This window comes from Brienomyrus brachyistius, chromosome 22, assembly GCF_023856365.1.
Source record: "Brienomyrus brachyistius isolate T26 chromosome 22, BBRACH_0.4, whole genome shotgun sequence".
In the NCBI taxonomy this organism is placed as follows: Eukaryota; Metazoa; Chordata; class Actinopteri; order Osteoglossiformes; family Mormyridae; genus Brienomyrus; species Brienomyrus brachyistius.
The window spans coordinates 11,954,017-11,973,060 of NC_064554.1; the positions used below are offsets into that span (position 1 = coordinate 11,954,017).

General features: G+C 41.5%; 1 protein-coding gene across 2 annotated transcripts; it reads right to left on the minus strand.

Annotated features, from left to right (window-relative positions):
* Window positions 1–595: 595 nt before the first annotated feature.
* LOC125717823 (cytochrome P450 2K1-like) lies at window positions 596–8,602 on the minus strand. 2 transcript variants are annotated; one of them, XM_048991114.1, is made up of 9 exons: window positions 8,386–8,602; window positions 6,349–6,511; window positions 5,975–6,124; window positions 3,876–4,036; window positions 3,504–3,683; window positions 3,252–3,396; window positions 2,635–2,819; window positions 2,336–2,477; window positions 596–2,192 (listed from the first exon to the last, which is right to left on the minus strand). In XM_048991114.1, exons 1-9 carry the CDS (start codon window positions 8,578–8,580, stop codon window positions 2,005–2,007), a joined length of 1,509 nt encoding a protein of 502 aa, XP_048847071.1. In that variant the 5' UTR covers window positions 8,581–8,602; the 3' UTR covers window positions 596–2,004. The 2 variants fall into 2 exon arrangements, with proteins under 2 accessions (XP_048847071.1, XP_048847072.1); XM_048991115.1 differs by lacking the exon at window positions 8,386–8,602 and adding an exon at window positions 8,068–8,288.
* Window positions 8,603–19,044: the final 10,442 nt, after the last annotated feature.

A 19,044-nucleotide genomic window follows, 5' to 3' on the forward strand; every position in this document is an offset into this window, starting at 1 on the left:
ACAACTAACCAGGAGAGCAGGTAAGTCTAGAGCAACCTGTTCAGTAAAAGTAATCCTGCAAAATTGAGAAAGTAAGGAGGAATGCCACCGGCGACGTCGCTTTGGCGCTGACTAAAATAACCTGTTCAGCTTCTGTTTCTGACTTGTGATGGGAAAGAAATAATGATTTGACATTTACGATAATTGTGATTTTTTTTTTTTTATCGCGATATCATTTCTGCCATAACGCCCAGCTCTACAGCCGTCCCCCAGTCCCTGTTACTTTCACCGAGACCAGGATAACCACAGACTTACCCCATCTGTCTAAGTGAAGAATCAGTGGCAGATGGTGTATTTCAAAAGGAGGGAAGCTCAGTGTGGGCAGCTGGCAGAATGACCTAAAACGGCCCTTTCTTATTACAGTCCGTCAGCTACTTTCGTGAATTCTGCTCTCCTTCATCAAAGGACTTTGGAATGAAGTCAACATTAGCTGCAGTGTCGACCACGTCGCTACAAAACCACTCTAGCTCAGCCTGAACACACACAGCTAGGTTAGCAAGGTAACTACCAAGCTAAAAAATCACTAACTTGAAAGTTGAAGTTAATCAAACGCAAACCTGAGTGATAACTTTATTTATAGTATTTATACATGTCAGTGGCGGAAGGTGACATACGAAACGATACGGTCACGGGGCTGCAACTAAATTCTTCTGCGTAGGAAGCATGCTTTGCCGTGCTTCCTGTGGTTTCAGTCCATCTTCTGCATTTCTCAGTACGCTAAGTTTGATGTCTTACCTTGTGTAACTATTCCAACAAGTAGACTGCCATATAGTACATTGTGGCATCGGGCGGACCGAAGCATTGCGGGAGCAAAGAGAGACACATCAGACACCCAACGAGCACCAAACCAATTACACACAGGAAAGACAAGGTTGTCAGACACCGAACTGTAAGACGGATACATGGTGGAAGATCTATACAAGCTAAATACACGAGAGGATTGGACCGGGTACACACAAGACACGGGCAAACACACACGCGAAATGCAGCAATATAAAAACGTGTATTACGATTAATTCACGGACGATTACGTCACCCACGTGGCATACAATTAATCCTTTTACTATAATATTCTGGGAAATCGTAATTGTGGATTAATTCTGATCGTGTGGGGACTGATCATCCTGAAATTCAGATCAATCATCCATGATTCAACCCGAATGTTACTGAACTGCACGAACATGTTATTCTTCACCGATCCCCCGTAAAACCTATTTCGCCATAAATTTCGCCAGGATGTTAATCTTGGTTTCCGGGAGACAGGAGAGGGTCAGTATACGGCACCTTAAATTGCCTCCCGGGGGCGCAGGAAGGCATGGTGCCAGGACATCTATCTTACAAAATTATCACAAGCAGCACCACTTGGACAAAAGGGGAAATTGGATAACGCATTGCCTGGGGGGAAGGGGTGAGCCTGGCCAGCTCGTCCCCTGCCCACAGGCAGCACCTATTTTAGTATAAAGCATGGGGGAAAACTCAGTACTGACCGGAGCTCAGCCGTGGGATAGAGTGCGCATCGCCCGGCACTTTCTCGGGACTCACGGGTCTCCTGCCAGGACTGAACGGGGCTCCCCAGTCCGTGTGTGAAGGTGGGTGATGATGGCACGTCCGATTGTAAATAGTTTTGCAGCTGCTTATGCGTTTAATTGATTATGGGGATTAATCATCACAGCTCGTGATAATAATTTGCATTTTCTTTATGTAATTGTTTCTTTCCTATATACATTAGTTTGTATGATATGCTATTCTATATCTCGTGATACAAGGTTATTTTGCATTGCTTTTAATTGATATGTTGATATTGATTTTAATGCGAGGTTATCTTGTATAAGTATACTTGTATTAGAGTGTTTTTGGGTGAACCTACAGTAAGCGTGCCTGTTTGTTCCTTCGAGAGCCCTATATCCCTCTCCCATCCATTTTAATACAAAACGGTTCCTTTCAAACCATCAGAATCCAGGATCTTCAGCCTCGGCTTATAGCACACAGTTTGTGAGGGGAGGGGTTGAGGGTGAACCCAACTGCTGGAGTGAGGTCCAGATCAGATTCAGACACCCCAGGAGGTGGAGTGAAACGGAACTTCTGCAGGAGTGAGGTGAAGAAGAGGAAGAGCTCCATCCTGGCCAGACTCTCTCCAAGACACACCCGACGCCCTGGAGGAAAGACAGATGGGGAGATACTCTCTGCTTATTAAGGGGGGTAACGGAGAACCATATTCAGACAGATAGCCAGAGGAAAAAGCAGAGCTCCTTTCATAAGCATTTAACTGAAGGCCAGAGAAGAACCTGAGCTGTACCTGCAGAGAAGGGCATGAAGGCGTCCCTCTTTCTGAATCGGCCCTGATCGTCCAGGAAGTGGCCGGGGTTGAAGGTATGGGGAGTCTCCCATTCACTCTCATCATAAAGTACAGACGTCAACAGCGGGATGACAGTGGTCCCCTGCAGGGAACATGGAAAAGCCACTGAGGTCAGTTATTGCAGTTATGCTCAATAGCAAACATCAGATTTCAAATTACGTGAGTGAAATACCCTGAAGACAAGATAGAGAAGGACTAGGTCTGGAAAATATCCTGATGGTAAAGGGAAAAGAGCTCACTTTCTTGATGTGATATCCTTGGAAGACCACGTCACAGCTTGTGATGTGAGGGAGACTCATTGGAACAATGTTGGCCAGTCTCTGTATCTCGTGGATGACCGCGTCTATATACGGCAGGTTCCTCCTGTCCTCCACTCGAGTCTGCCGACCAACAATGACCCTGTCCAGCTCCTCCTGTACACGGTCTAAAGGTGGATGGGGAAAGGGGCAGATTAACTTCTCTGGGGACCTTAAGATAACATGGCTAGGCGGGCCCTTGCAGGCCACTTCAGCTATTTTTTGGAGCCGACAGAGAAACGAGACAGAATGCAAGGCGGTAAAATTTACCAACTGGGACGGGGGGGGTGTTTACAGTTACATTTGGTGATCAAGGGATAGTTTGGATAACAACTTTAACTATCCCATTTTTCCCCCAACGCTGGCTGGGTCCTTGATTTTACCATGGTCCTATACTAAAGTACAAGCCTATGCATTAAGCCTCCCCTGGATTGGGAACAGCCAGAACCACCTCATTAGGGACATGGATGCATGTCTGTGTATTATATCTCTAAATTACGTGCTTTAGCAGTACATAGTTTAAGGCGTCTTAAGGCCTGTGTGAATGTGTTTGTCCTCACCCTGGATATGGGGGTACTTGGCCATAAGCAGCAGGCCCCAACGCAGTGTGGTCGCAGTAGTGTCAGTTCCAGCTCCAAAAAGATTGCACACTGTAATGATGAGGTTCTCCTCGTGGTAGTAGGAGGATTCTTGCTCCCTGGATTTCTGGTAGAGATGGCAGAACATGATACAATAAAAAACCAGAAAACTCATGTCAAAGGTTGAAGAAAAGTATGATCAATGTAGATGTTTCCCATTGAACACTTTCGTACCTTAATCTCCTGCTGTCGGATTAGAAAGGAGTCCACAAGGCATCTCCTGTCCTCAGCATTCAGAGTCTCCTGTAGATTCTTCACCAGACCTTTCACCTGCTCTATGTTTGTCTTAACAATCTTCATCAGGGTAACCCAGTCCTTCAGCCAAGGACCCAGCCTTGGAAACATGTTATACAGCTGCCACCAGAGATACAAAAACCATATTAGATTTATTACCATTGGGCCTTATGTTGGAGAGATACTTATTTCAATTAATTACTTAGCATTACTTTTCAATTGAATGTGTCAGGAAATGCAGGCTTACAGCTAATTGGTGTGATATTTAATCAATGCATCAAAAATTAATAAAAAATAAATAAATAAAAGTACCTGGATGGCAGGCGAACCGGCAAGGACGGTACTTTCGTTCGCTAGGTTGACCAACCTTTGGAATTCTGGGTCATCATATTCAAACCTACTGCCATAGACGATGGAGGAAATGATGTTGGAGACTGAGTAGTTCACTGCTCGAGTCGTGTCAAAGGGTTCACCTGGGCAGCAGGAATGAGGAAAGGACAAAATATTACAGACGTGAAGTTGGCTCCCCCATATGTTACAGATTTTAACCAAACCGATCTCTTTCGTTTGTCTTGCACTTGTGCAGTTGAAATTTTTGTTTGTGCTACTTTCGTTTTAAAGATAGAAATGTTTGTTTGCATGGTCACGACACCGTGAAGTTGCCCCCCGCCTTTTGGACACGGTTTCAACCAAAATCAATCTAATTCGTTTGTGTCAGAGATATTCTCATTTGTGCAGCTTTAATTTCCGAGACATGTGTGTGTTTACATGATCACATATACTTGACATTGCATATTTTTCTTGGTCACACCAAGTCAATAAAACATGTCGCTGTGGAAGTAAATATATGCAATTAATCTAATAAAACATGTCAGTGAAACAATTCTTATCAAGCTCGATATAGTTATAATCGATAAAACACTGCTATCGAGCTGAATATACATTGATAAGTTATTAAAACATGTCAGTTATACCATCAAGCAAATGATTTTTATTAATGATGAATACACTTTCTAAAAGATTTGTAAATATATTTTATTGATGTGAACACTTGAAGCAGTGAAACATGCAACTTGAAACCATCACCAGCCAGAGAGATGAGGGACACGTCGCAGGGGATGCAAGTAGGACGGGGGATGTGTGGGCGTGACAAACATTTATATCTCAGAAACTAAAAGCAACACAAATGAAAATTTCAATGGCACAAACAACTAAAAATCTGGATAAAATCTGAAACGTATGGGCGGCCAACTTCACACAGATCAAAAACATTTATGAAACAACTTGAAATTAAACATTACCGACGTGAAGTTACAGATTTTAACCAAACCGATCTCAATCGTTTGTCCTGCACTTGCATCAAATTCCTGGGGATCTACATCACAGAGGACCTGAAATGGACTGTTAACACCTCTCACTTGGTGAAAAAAGCTCAGAGACTTTTCTTCTTAAGAACACTCAAAAAAGCCAGACTTCTCGCTCAGCTCCTTGTTAACTTCTACAGGAGCACAATAGAGAGCATTCTCTGCTACAGGGCTACAGTGTGGTACTCCAGCTGCATGGCAGAGAACCGGAGAGTCTTGGCCTGGATAGTTAAGATTGCGCAGAGGATCGTGGGTACCAAGCTCCCTGATCTGAACAACGTTTATGCTAGCCGAGTATGTAGGAAAGCTTGCAACACCATCAAGGACCCCACCCACCCAGGTTACAAACTGTTTGTCCCCCTCCCATCGGGCAAAAGATTCAAGACCAACAGCTTTTTCCCCCCGAGAGCAGTGGCCTCCATCACGCCCCTTCCCATTAAGTCACATCCACATCTCTGTACTGCTGCTGATACGTACGTACTTAGTCGCTTTAAATCACATTGACTTGTAAATACCTAAATCTGTAAATAATTTAGGATTTTTTCATCCAGCACACTGTAGACTGCACTAGAGAATATATTTTTTATATTGTATTTTACCAATAGTTATATTAGGTTTATTTATATTTATACCATGTCTATGAGACTGTATTTTATATTAATGTGGTACATTAATGTATACCTCTTTGCTGCTGAGCTGTGAGCTATACCAAACAAATTTTGTTGTATTTCTGATACAATGACAAACTCTCTTATCCTGAAATTTTTTGCATCATTATATAATAAGTATGGGTTAACAGTTAGGCAAGTCAATTAAATCTGCAAAATTTCCCTGTATATGCAAGACAATCAGGTCTTGCATGGTGTAATTTGATCTTATTATGTCGCAATAAAGCAAAAATGTTCTAGAGCTGACTCTCAAAAATTATTAGCTTTGACTTAAAAATATATTCAATTTCGCATTAAAAAAAATTCCACTGAATCACCAATGCAGCCAGTAACCATTTAATGATCTTGTAAGTTTACAAGTTAACAACCATCATCTCACCTTTGAAGTTTTCAAACACCTCTGACATGTAGTGGATCTCCTCAATGATCTTCTCCTCACTTCCTCGTTTTCCCATCCCCAAATCCCGAAGGGTGGATAAAGCAAAGCGTCTCATCTCCTTCCACGAGTCTCCATTGGAAAACAGGACTCCTGTGTGAGATTGGATTACTTTCAGATTTATTCAGGATACTCAAAGCATTACTGTAAATATGTGCGTGATCACTGTAGATTCCATGATGTCTCACCACACCCCCTTTTGTTACTGAATGGAGTGCAACTCACACTCAGCCATAAAAAAAGGGCAACACTAAACAGGTCATGCCGAAACATGTCTGTCAGGAATGTGTCATGGGGTCAGTGGATGTTTTTCGTACCATGGCCTTCTGTGACATCATAAAACAATGGAAATATCTCCCGTTCTCCAAACTCCACTGCATGGTTGACTAGAGCCTCTTTCACAGTCTTGAAGCCGGTAAGAACCACGACTTTCTTGGGGCCAAAGTGGACAGTGAACACGGATCCATATGTTTTAGACAGCTGGAGAAAAGAAAGGAAAACTTTCAACAGACTGAGCAAGTTACTGTATAGAAGGAAAATGGTCATTGGTGGGAAGGGGAGTCATGTGACCAGGGTCTGATAATCCATCCATCCATCCATCCATTTTCCAAACTGCATATCCTACAGGGTTCGGGGGGTTCACGGAAGTAATGGGCAGAAGGCAGGGAACAACCCAAGATGGGGGGCCAGCCCATCGCAGGGCACACTCACACACCATTCACTCTCACACCTACGGGCAACTTAGCAACTCCAATTAGCCTCAGTTTTTGGACTGTGGGGGGAAACCGGAGTACCCGGAGGAAACCCCACGACAGCATGAGGAGAAAATGCAAACTCCACACACATGTGACCCAGGCGGAGACTCAAACCCGGGTCCCAGAGGTGTGAGGCAACAGTGCTAACCACTGCACCACCATGCCGTCCCCAGGACTGATAATGTTGATTAATTTTGATTGTTACTTTGCGTTTGTTTGAGTTTGGTTTTTATATTTGAGCTCTGCTTTTGCAAAGTGAATCTCATGTGTTCAACCGCTCCCTGTCCCACACACAATATCGTGGAAACAAAAAAAAAAGGTTCTGTTCACCACTCTCATGAGCATGAAAGATACATTCAGGTGTCCTTTAACCCAAACAGCACAAGTAAATTAAAATCTGGAGATGCAGAACCCACACAATTTGTATTACCATAAACAAGCACAATATGTACAAAATGTACTAATGTAATATTCTATTTTACCTTTATCCTGTGGAATGGCACTGAACTGGAATGGTAATTGATTAAATTAACTAATCATAATAACAAATGCAACACTTACCAATAATACACAGTAGGTGACATAAAACCGACAATAATCAACATAAAATACACACCAAGAAACAACGTAATTTTACTAGGGATGCACCGATCCGACTTTTTCAGCTCCAAAACCTACACTAATATCTGGGTTTCGGGTATCGGCCGATCCCGAGTACCGATCCGACAACAGTCTTTAATCAATAACCTGTAGTTCTCACTGTGGGGAGGAGACTGAGATTATTCTATTTACGGAAACATCAGCCTTAAATACTTGACTCAAATACAGTTTCCCTAACTTTGTAACGCACTGTAACAAATACACATATGTATACACTGAATTATTTATTATTAACAAATCAGCCTGCTAATAGTTACTTTTAATAGGGCAACGACAGACAAACTACAAGATAGGCAGTGGAAAACTGTGCATCTCTCTGTATATATGCATGTAATGTACTTTCACGACCTTACGTGCAAAACAACTTGTTACTTGGGCATTAACATCGACTCCAGTGAAATGTAACTACACTACTGAACGTTTATTAGTTCTCGCCGCCATCATCACTAAAAACATAGTCTGTGTGTGTGTGTGCTGCGCGTGAGAGGCGTTGTGTGATTTTAATGTGGGATTTTCCACTAAACGCTACGTTCACCTCTCAAAATCTTGTTTCTTCAAAGATTGCAACTCACTCTGCTACTAGTTGTCGTTTAAAAAAAAAAATTACAGATCGATACCCACCTATCTGATGCTCTCTGTCTATTGCAAAGGATTGCACATGTAATGTTGTGAAAATGCACAACACAAAATAAAACAGACACGACGTCACAGCGTTCGGTTTGAATGGCACAGAAAAAAAACAACTAAATGGCAATGAGCTGTCGTGCAGTTAATTGTACAAATCGATTTTTTTAAGAAAAGAAAAGAAACTTGAGCTGTCTTTTTACAGACTGCCGAAAACTAAGTACCGGACGTGGATCGGGCCGATATCCGATCCGTGTAATTAGGTATGGATCGATACCGATCTGAATGTCGGAACGGCACACCTATAAATTTTACCCTCCAGAGTGAGAGATCAAGTCTCTTGAGATCCAGCTGCAGCAGGTTTCCTATGAGAGGCAAAGGTCTGGGTCCTGGGGGCTCCTTCCCCCAGCTGTGATTGGTGGAGAGAAGCCAGAAAACAAGAAAAAGTAGCAAAGCAACAAGCAGGGTGACCGTGCTGGGAGACTGGAATAGTTCCTGCAGCAGTGCCATAACGCTCTTTTTCTCAGCCCTCAAGTACTTCCTGTCTATTTATTGGATGAGAAAACCACACCTTTTGTGGGTTCAACCTATCAGTGGGCGGAGCAAACAAATACAGCTCTCTCTTTGGATTATCCAATGAAATAACAAGAAGTCCAAGTTGATAGAAACATAACAGAAAGGGTTTTCACCTATACATATGCTGCTGGCATTTTAAATCCTATAAAATCTTAACCAGCATCACATATAACAGTAAACTTAAATCAAATTCATATAAACATACCTAAAAAAGTGTAACAAAGAAATAATGAGAATTATTTGTATTATTGCAGCTTGTACGATTTTCTCAAGTACCAGGTACTCTATTGGCCATAGAGAATCGCATTCTTTGTTCAGCTACATAAGATGGATCATCATTTGATAAGAAAAAAAATACGACATTTTTAATACTTCCTATCCTCAATACATACAATCCCAGTGGTATATCAGAATGTGTCCAGAAAGTTACTCTGTGGAGACTGGCTTTCCTGTGGTGCCTCCCACACCATAACACCTGGTCTTGCCATGGGATGCGGCAAAGAAATTCCATTCCGCTTTGACTCCAAAATCTCTTCGGTCACACACAAGATTTTGTTCTGCAAGGGAGCTCCATTTGAGAAGTAAAACATTCTGGATATCTGTCGTAGGTAGATCAGGACATCCTGCTGGAATTTGTGCACAGCTGTGTCATGTTGCAGACAATCACAACACAGACGCTCTCAGTCCACAGTTCTCCTTGTTTCTTGAAATAAACAATGAAAATAGACTTCTCCCAGTGAAATCCCTGAGCAGCATCTCATACCACAAAGCTATAATTCTCAGCGAGCATCAGCTTTAGATTTTGGTGAATATGGCAGACACAAACTGAGTGTGTTCCTCGACCTCCCACAGTAATGCAGTGATCTGATCAAAGCATGCACAACTTTGGAAGCCGTATCTTGTCCTCGTGCTTTATAATTTTCAATTTTTTTTTAAATATGTCTGTCCAATCCTGCCCGCACCCGCAGATCCATTAACGGATATACTGTATGATGAAATAAGTTTATATGCATTAAATGTTTTATTCCAATAGAACAAGAACTAAATAAATAAAACAAATTCAACAAAAATCTCTCAACTTCGAATCGCAAATAAATGTAAAAAGAAATACATTTAAACTAGCTGAACATCACAATTTAATATAATGGCTCAGAACAAACACGAATATATAACACAAAATAAATTACATCAGTTACATTCTCCATCCTGCCAAAAATCTTGGGACCCGCTGTCTATTTTTAGCCGCCCGCTCCCACCCGCGGCAACCTTAAACCCACCCGCTACTGCGAGATTTCCGTTGGGTCCAGCGGGAACCGCGGGATCCCAGTCCCAATGCAGGGTTCTAGTGCAGGGGAATAAAACGCTAACTTAGTTCTAGAAGCCAACGTGAACGACATGTTAAGTTTTATTATTTGTATTACCGAATTATATAATTACAAGTTTATTTATTTCATGCCATACGTTACTGCAATGTGAATGTTTTGATGTACTGCGTCACTAGCTTTTTTTCTCTGATAATGGAGTGAAGGCAACTACTCACTAGCCAGTTAGGTCACGTTATCTTACCACAAAATAGACACATTTATGCTTCTACAGAGCTTTTCATGGAGTTATCTTGTGAATGTCATAGTTTCCAGCATGTAGTTTTTAGTCGTTCGTGTGGTCTTGAGGAGAACGTTTCTCGATCTCCTTATGGCAAGGCAAGACAAGTTTACAATGTGTGGAGGCTCCTTAATATCTTGTATTCTGCCCACTCCACCCTCCATCCTGAAATCATACTATCTCTTGACGCAGAGAAGGCCTTTGACAGGGTGGAATGGAGCTATTTGTTCACAACTTTGGAAAAATTTGGTTTTGGACCATCTTTTATTGCATGGATTAAGATTCTGTATTATTCTCCAAAAGCCTCAGTTCGGACAAACTCCAATTACTCAGAATACTTTTTACTACATAGAGGCACAAGACAAGGCTGCTGTCTGTCCCACTTTTTGTTTAATTTAGCCATTGAACCTTTAATTAATTGATGCTTTATACTTTATTGATCCCTCTGTGGGGAAATTGTCTTTACGCCTCCCTCAGCTTGCTCCATGTAGAGTAAGTTGTCCGCGAAGGGCTGCCACCCGCAATGGCGGCATTCCTCACTAGGAATTGTAAGATACATAAAATATCATTGTATGTTGATGATGCATTATTGTACATATCCGACCCGTTAGAGTCGATTCCAAACTTGTTACAGATTCTGAAGCAATTTGGGAATTTCTCAGGATACAAATTAAATTTTTCTAAAAGTTTACTTTTTCCTAAAAAATAATTTTGCAACTAACATAGATTATAGCACTTTTACATTTAAGTTAGAGAGTCGGTCATTTGCGTACCTGGGTATTAACTTCACACAAACATACAAAGACCTCTATGACTATAATTTAAAGGTGTTACTGGAACGTACCAATTCAGACTTTAACAGATGGTCATTGCTTCCCCTTTCATTAGCAGGTCGAGTTAATATTGTCAAAATGATGGTGCTACCCCGCTTTTCATATGTATTTCAAATGATTCCTGTTCTCTTAACCAAAAACTGGTTTAATAAGTTGAATAGCTACATTACTAACTTCATATGGAACAAATCGATGCCACATATGAAGAGAGCCTATCTGGAGTTACCTAAGTCAGCTGGAGGGCAGGGTTTACCTAACTTTATGTTTTACTACTGGGCTGCCAATTTTGTCAAACTAAGCCACTGGATTTCTGTACACAAATCAAGGGAAAGCCCAGCTTGGGTTAATATGGAGCTAGAGTCATATCAGTCTACATCTCCAATAACTCTTCTCAATAGCCCTCTACCTATTAATTTCAACCTTAAAAATGTAAACCCTGTAGTAAAAGCAACCCTTAAAATATGGTTTCAATTCAGAAAACATTTTGGTTTCACCCAAGCATGTAGTTTTCTTCCACTAACTAATAATCATTTATTCCCACCTTCTCAAATAGGCACAGCTTTCAAAATCTGGCAGGACAATGGCTTATTTTCTGTTGGGGATTTGTTAATGGATGGTACATTTGTTTCATTTAATACCCTACGAAATAGCTATAATATTCCAAAGCCACATTTTTCCGATACCTGCAGACTTGTAGCTTTACCATGAAATACTTTTCTACCCCTCTTCAGACATCTAAAACGGCAGTAGATTATATTTTAGAAACAGATCCCTATACAAAACGCAGGATTTCAGTGATCTACAATATCATTCAGAATATCAACATACCTTCATGGGATAAAACCAGAGCAGCCTGGGAACAAGACCTAAGTGTTGAAATCAATGATGGAAATTGGCGACATATTATTAAACAGATGCACACTTCTTCTTTCTGCCTTAGACACAACCTAATACAATTTAAAGTAGTTCATCGTTTACATTTCACAAATGAAAGATTGGCTAGAATTTACCCTGACACAGACACAGGATGTCCCAGGTGCCAATACAGCCCAGCTACAACCGGTCATATGTTTTGGTCTTGTCAGTCTTTAAAACATTTTTGGGAACAGATTTTTCACTCTTTCTCACGTATATGCAACACTACAATAGAGCGCAATCCCTTTGTTGTGCTCCCACAAGACAAACATTACACTATATTGCAGGCGAGGGCTGTTGCCTTCTCTTCTCTGTTAGCACGAAAAATAATTCTTTTAATGTGGAAGTCCCCCAGACCACCAACATTTAGTCAATGGGTAAAAGCTGTGCTCTCTACACTGCTGCTCGAAAAGCTGAGATATAGCCGAGGTAAATGCAGACTAAAGTTCCATGCAATTTGGTCCCGCTTTATAGAACACGTTGACAACATTGTACTCACCTGAACATGGAGGTTTTTTTTTTTATTATTATTATTATTATTCTTTTATTATTTATTTATTTATTTATTTATCTATTTACTTTTTCCAATTACTCTGTTATTGTTACACCTGGGTCGGGGAGTGTGTTTGTTCTCTTTTTGTGGCTTATTGTTGTAAAATTTGGAAAAATTCAAAATAAAGTAAAAAAAAAAAAAAAGAAAAAGATACGAGAGCTTTTTGCATTTCTTATAAGAACATAAGAACATAAGAACATAAGAACTATACAAACGAGAGGAGGCCATTCGGCCCATCAAGCTCGCTTGGGGAGAACTAAACTAATAGCTCAGAGTCGTTAAAATCTTATCTAGCTCTGATTTAAAGGAACCCAAGGATTCTGCTTGCACTACGTTATCAGGAAGGCTATTCCATACTCTGACTACATGCTGTGTAAAGAAGTGCTTCCTTAAATCCAGCTTGAAATGTTCTCCCGCTAATTTCCACCTATGGCCACGGGTTCGTGTATTTAAACTAATGCTGAAGTAACTATTTGGTTGAACAGCATCCAAACCTGTTAGAATCTTATATACCTGGATCATGTCCCCCCCTCAGTCTCCTTTGCTTGAGACTGAACAGATTTAGCTCAAGTAACCGTTCCTCGTATGACATTCCTCTAAGACCAGAAATCATTTTTGTGGCCCTACGCTGCACCTTTTCTAAGGCCACAATGTCCTTTTTAAGATATGGTGACCAAACCTGCACACAATATTCTAGGTGAGGTCTCACCAAGGAATTGTATAATCTTAGCATTACCTCCCTTGACTTAAACTCCACACACCTGGAGATATACCCCAACATCCTATTGGCCTTTTTTATTGCTTCCCCACACTGGCGAGAATGGGACATGGAAGCATCAACATACACACCAAGGTCTTTCTCATGATCAGCAACCTTTATCTCAGTGACACCCATGAAATACCTGTACTTTATATTTCTGCTCCCTAGATAGAGTACCTTACATTTATCTATGTTAAATTTCATCTGCCAGGTATCGGCCCAGTCACTAATTAAATCAACATCCCGCTGTAGCTGCTGAGCCGCTAATTCAGTATCTGCTACACCACCCACCTTGGTGTCATCTGCAAATTTCACCAGTTTACTGTATATATTGGTATCCATATCATTTATGTAAATTAGGAACAATAGTGGTCCTAAAATCGAACCCTGCGGTACCCCACTATGAACGCAGGCCCACTGTGACATTGTGCCTCTTATAACTACTTGCTGTTTCCTATCTGTTAACCAGTTATCAATCCAGGTCGCTACGGTACCTAAAATACCTGTCGCTTTGAGTTTAAGTAGGAGCCTCTTGTGGGGGACAACATCAAAAGCCTTTTGGAAATCTAAGTAGATGACATCATGAGGTTGGACCTTTTCTGCTGCCTTGAATAATTTCATATTTAATAGATTATTCCCCGGATCGCAGAGGGCTCTTCGACCAGCAAAAAGAGAACCCTCCCATATACTAAATAACCTACACATAAAGTAATACTGATAAAATTTCCCCATAGCTCTTGACAGCTAGAACACAATGCCTATGACTTGCGATTTTATATACCTTTCATTTTTCTATACATTCTTATTATGGTGGGTGTATGGTGTAATTTTTAGAAAATAAATCTGTAAAATCGCTATAACAAACTTGTAAACCAACTTTTGAAGTCAAACTAAGCTGTCCCTTTTGTATTTAATGGTTTTCCGTTTGGGGAATTTGAAAAAATACTGCAGTGCATGATGGGTGGTACCTAAGGGCTGCCTAACGAGCTCATCCGTCTGCCGACATACATCAAAACTAGGAAGATGCATAATGTTCATGCCTGGTTGCGTTTGTTGGTCCAGAAAGTAATTCAGTTTTACCATATAGGTTCTTAATACGTTCTTAAAAATTGCTTGGATATCGTCCAATTATATGCCGTGGGCCTTTTAATTTGTTTGTTTGTAATTTCGCCAGGTAGGCTACCTTCTTTAAACTGCATTTTGTTAGACTACATATTTCGGGATGTTTTATTGTAGTCTTTGTAAATATGTATATCGTTTAGCCTATCTCAGCCACTTAAGGGAGCAAGCCAGCTCAACGAGGCGCCGGTCCCAAGCCTGGATTAATGGGGAGGGTTGGTGTCAAGAAATAAAGAGACTGTATCTTCACTGCCTCACTGATGTCAAAATGTGGGAAATATGTGGTTATATAAATAAATGTGTTAAAGTAGGTTAATGATTCTGTGCTGTCTAAATTGCGTAAAAGATTTCTAGGCAGGGGCGGCATGGTGGTGCAGTGGTTAGCACTGTTGCCTCACACCTCTGGGACCCGGGTTCGAGTCTCCGCCTGGGTCACATGTGTGTGGAGTTTGCATGTTCTCCCCATGTCGTCGTGGGGTTTCCTCCGGGTTCTCCGGTTTCCCCCCACAGTCCAAAAACATGCCGAGGCTAATTGGAGTTGCTAAATTGCCCGTAGGTGTGCATGTGTGAGTGACTGGTGTGTGAGCGTGCCCTGCGATGGGCTGGCCCCCCATCCTGGGTTGTTCTCTGCCTCGTGCCCATTGCTTCCGGGATAGGCTCCGGACCCCCCGCGACCCAGTAGGATAAGCGGTTTGGAAAATGGATGGATGGATGGATTTCTAGGCAGAGCCAAACAAATCTCCTACTGTCTGAAAAGGCATAGAAAATGCAATTTAGCCACTAAAACTATACAGTTATTGTGAGTCACAGTCCAATTCTCTCGTTAAGTTTTTTGTGATCCTGCACCTACACTTTAAAACTTGTTTCAGCGCTGCCACATACATATGTGCGTGTGGGGAGGGGGGGCCAGATCGGTGTTTTGCCCCGGGGCCGTGTGTGCAATTGTTCTGCCACTGACTCTTCCTTTTGGACCAACCAGGAGGAGGACACGGGGCACCAGGACATGAGCCAGACAACGTTTCGTTAGGGCACTGCTATTTTCATATGCCCCCCCCCCCCCCCCCCCCCCGAGGAATGTTTTCTCAAAAATCACCGAAATTGATTTTAAGTACTGGCCAACAATCCTGTCTTAGTCTTAAAAAACAACAAAATTATAGATGCATTTGTGAAGCTGGGCCCTTTTTGATGTCACATTCTAGAATGCAACAACTGATGACATCATTTGCCAGTCAGTGAGGTCAGAGAAGATTGTGTATATAAAGGCCAATTTGACCTTCACGTTTCAGTCCTGAGATCATTTCAACGGAGATACTGTTCAAATTGACACTCAGCATTTTCTGTTGCATCTACTTTTGCCTGGACAAAACATAGTAAAACTAGGCATGGATGGAAGCAGATTGAACAAGAAAAAAAGCAAATCGGAGAGTGATTTGGGGAAAAAGGCTGAGATCCAGAGGCCTAGACCCATGAGGCAACTGGACAGAAGACGACCAGTCCCGAAGCGTACCAAGTCAGATACTGAGTTGGTGAGACCTATGCCGGACCCAGAGAGTGGTGGAGGAGAACAGGGGCCACCTGCAGAGAACCCGGAGAGGGCTGGAGAACAGCAACCTCCCGAGGAGCACCCGGAGAGGGGCAGAGGAGAACAGCAACCTCCCGAGGAGCACCCAGAGAGGGGCGGAGGAGGACAGGGGCCACCAGGACACGAGCCAGCCACCAACTGGCAACGTTTTGTCAGGGCTCTTCGGTCTGGAGTTCGTGTATTTACCCGCTGGGCCCGGCGATTTTGTTCCGCATTGCAAACCATGTGTACGTGGTGCGGTACGTGCTTTTATGAATGTTGCATTGCCAACTTTGAAATGAATCTAGATGCACTAATTTATATGATGTAAGCCCTAGTATGAATAGCTCTTGTGTCTCCTTGTCTGAGTGGCACTGACAATGTATCGTAGTAATCGAGTGAGAATCTTTTTATCCTTTTTTCTCTCTTTTAATAAAAATTGTTGTGAAGTATTTGTACAGTGGTTCATGGGATTTATTCATCCTGTTAACATTCATTTTAGCTCAAACATACAGGTCAGACTTTCTAGCATGTAACCTTAAAAACATTAAAACTCTGAAATTATTGTGTTGTACAAATGACATGGATCTCAAGTTTTTAAAGTAATGATTCTCTTTTCGACTAATGTGTTATTTAAAATAAAACACCCTAAGTATTTTGACAAGAAGAATCAAGGAATATCGCAGCCAATCTCTGCTAAAATGAGCATACAGCATTAAAACATTAGTCACACTGCTTTTGGGGAAAACTAGAAATAATTCTCTTTAACATAAATGCACTGTTTTAAATACAGTGTATGTGAATATGCTAGACAATAAGTTTTAGGGTTGAATTTATATGTTTTAGCCTTTAAGTGTCTGGCCTATTTGCATATGTCCCAGCATGCCACAATGTCTTACTGGGAATACCCGCTGTCTACTAATGGTTTAAACTAGAAATAATTCTCTTTCACACAAACACACACACACAAAATCGGGTTTCCCCTTGTGGGGACTGATGTCCTTACAAAATCAAAATAACAGGTTTTTATCACACTGTGGAGACATTTCGATATACCCCCAGGAATGTTTCCTCAAAAATCACTGAAATTGATTTTAAGTACTGGCCAACAATCCTGCCAGTCTAAAAAAACAACTAAATTACTGATGTGCTTGTGAAGCTGGGCCCTTTTTGATGTCACATTCTAGAATGCAACAACTGATGACATCATTTGCCAGTCAGTGAGGTCAGAGAAGATTGTGTATATAAAGGCCAATTTCACCTTCACGTTTCAGTCCTGAGAACATTTCAACGGAGACACTGTTCCAATTGACACTCAGCATTTTCTGTTGCATCTACTTTTGCCTGGACAAAACAGAGAAAAACTAGGCATGGATAGACGCAGACTGAACAAGAAAAAAAGCAAATCGGAAAGTGATTTGGGGAAAAAGCCGGAGATCCAGAGGCCTAGACCAATGAGGCAACTGGACAGAAGACGACCAGTCCCTAAGCTAACCAAGTCAGATACCGAGTTGGTGAGACCTATGCCAGACCCAAAGAGCGGTGGAGAAGAACAGAGGCCACCTGGGGATGATCCCGAGAGGGCTGGAGGTGAACAGCAACCTCCCGAGGAGCACCCGGAGAGGGCTGGAGGAGAACAGCAACCTCCCGAGGAGCACCCAGAGAGGGCTGGAGGAGAACAGCAACCTCCCGAGGAGCACCCGGAGAGGGCTGGAGGAGAACAGCAACCTCCCGAGGAGCATCCGGAGAGGGTCGGAGGAGGGCAGGGGCCACCAGGACATGAACCAGCCAACAATAACTGGCAACGTTTCATTCGGGCTCTTCGGTCTGGGGTTAATGTATTTGCCCGCTGGGCCCGGCGATTTTTTTCTGCACTGCAAACTGTGTGTATGTGCCTTTATGAATGTTGCATGGCCAATGATGAAATGAATCTAAATCCATATTATTTTATGTAAGCCCTAGTATAAATAGCTGTTGTGTCTCCTTCTTGTCTGAGTGGCACTGGGGATGTATCGTAGTAATCGAGTGAGAATCTTTTTATCCTGTTTTCTTTGTTTTAATAAAAATTATTGTTGTGAAGTATTTCTACAGTGGTTCTTGTGATTTATTCGTCTTGTTAACATTCACTTTAGCTCAAACAGGTCAGACTTTCTAGCATGTAGCCTTAAAAAAAACATTAAAACTCTGAAATTATTGTATTGTATAAATGACATGGATCTCAAGTTTTTAAAGTAATGATTCTCTTTTTGGCTAATGTATTATTTAAAATTAAACACCCTAAACATTTCGACAAGAAGAATCAAGGAATAACGCAGCCAATCCCAGCTAAAATGCGCATACGGCATTAAAACATTAGTGGCACTGCTTTTGGGGTAGAAAGTAGAAATAATGCTTTTTAACATAAATGCACTGTTTCAAATACAGTATATGTGAATAAACTAGACAATAAGTTCTAGGGTTGAATTTATGTATTTTAGCCTTTAAGTGTCTGGCCTATTTGCATATGTCTCAGCATCCCGCACTGTTGTACTGCAGCGGGGGCATTTGCCATTAGGTCAAAAACAATAAAATAAAACTAAAAAGGCTGCATGGCAATCCTGATATTACAACCTATTAACAGGGTCAGGTCTTTTACCAGCTGAGTTGAAACAGCTGCAATCAATGACTCATGCCAACCTGCATTGCATGATGAAGGAGTGATGCTCGCCGTATTCTTCATGACTCAGATTAATAAAGGTCACTCTGAACTCTCCAGTTTTTCTCTGCATTCTGTCAGCAATCACACTGAACTATACATAATTATTCTGGATCAAATATTATTTCAGATTTATCATTCTTTGATGAACAAAAATGTTGAAAATATCTGTAATCAATAGTTATAGTATGTTTGCAAAAAGAGAAAGAAATCTTGTAGTTGTGTTTCGTTTTGACCGTGGACTTTATATTAAACATTTAGTGGACAGTTCATCAGATTTGTTCTGGCGCCGGAACTGATTTCAGAAACCGAATCCATTTTAAAAGTAGAGAGAAAGGTTGTGTTTGCTTCAGGAAAACA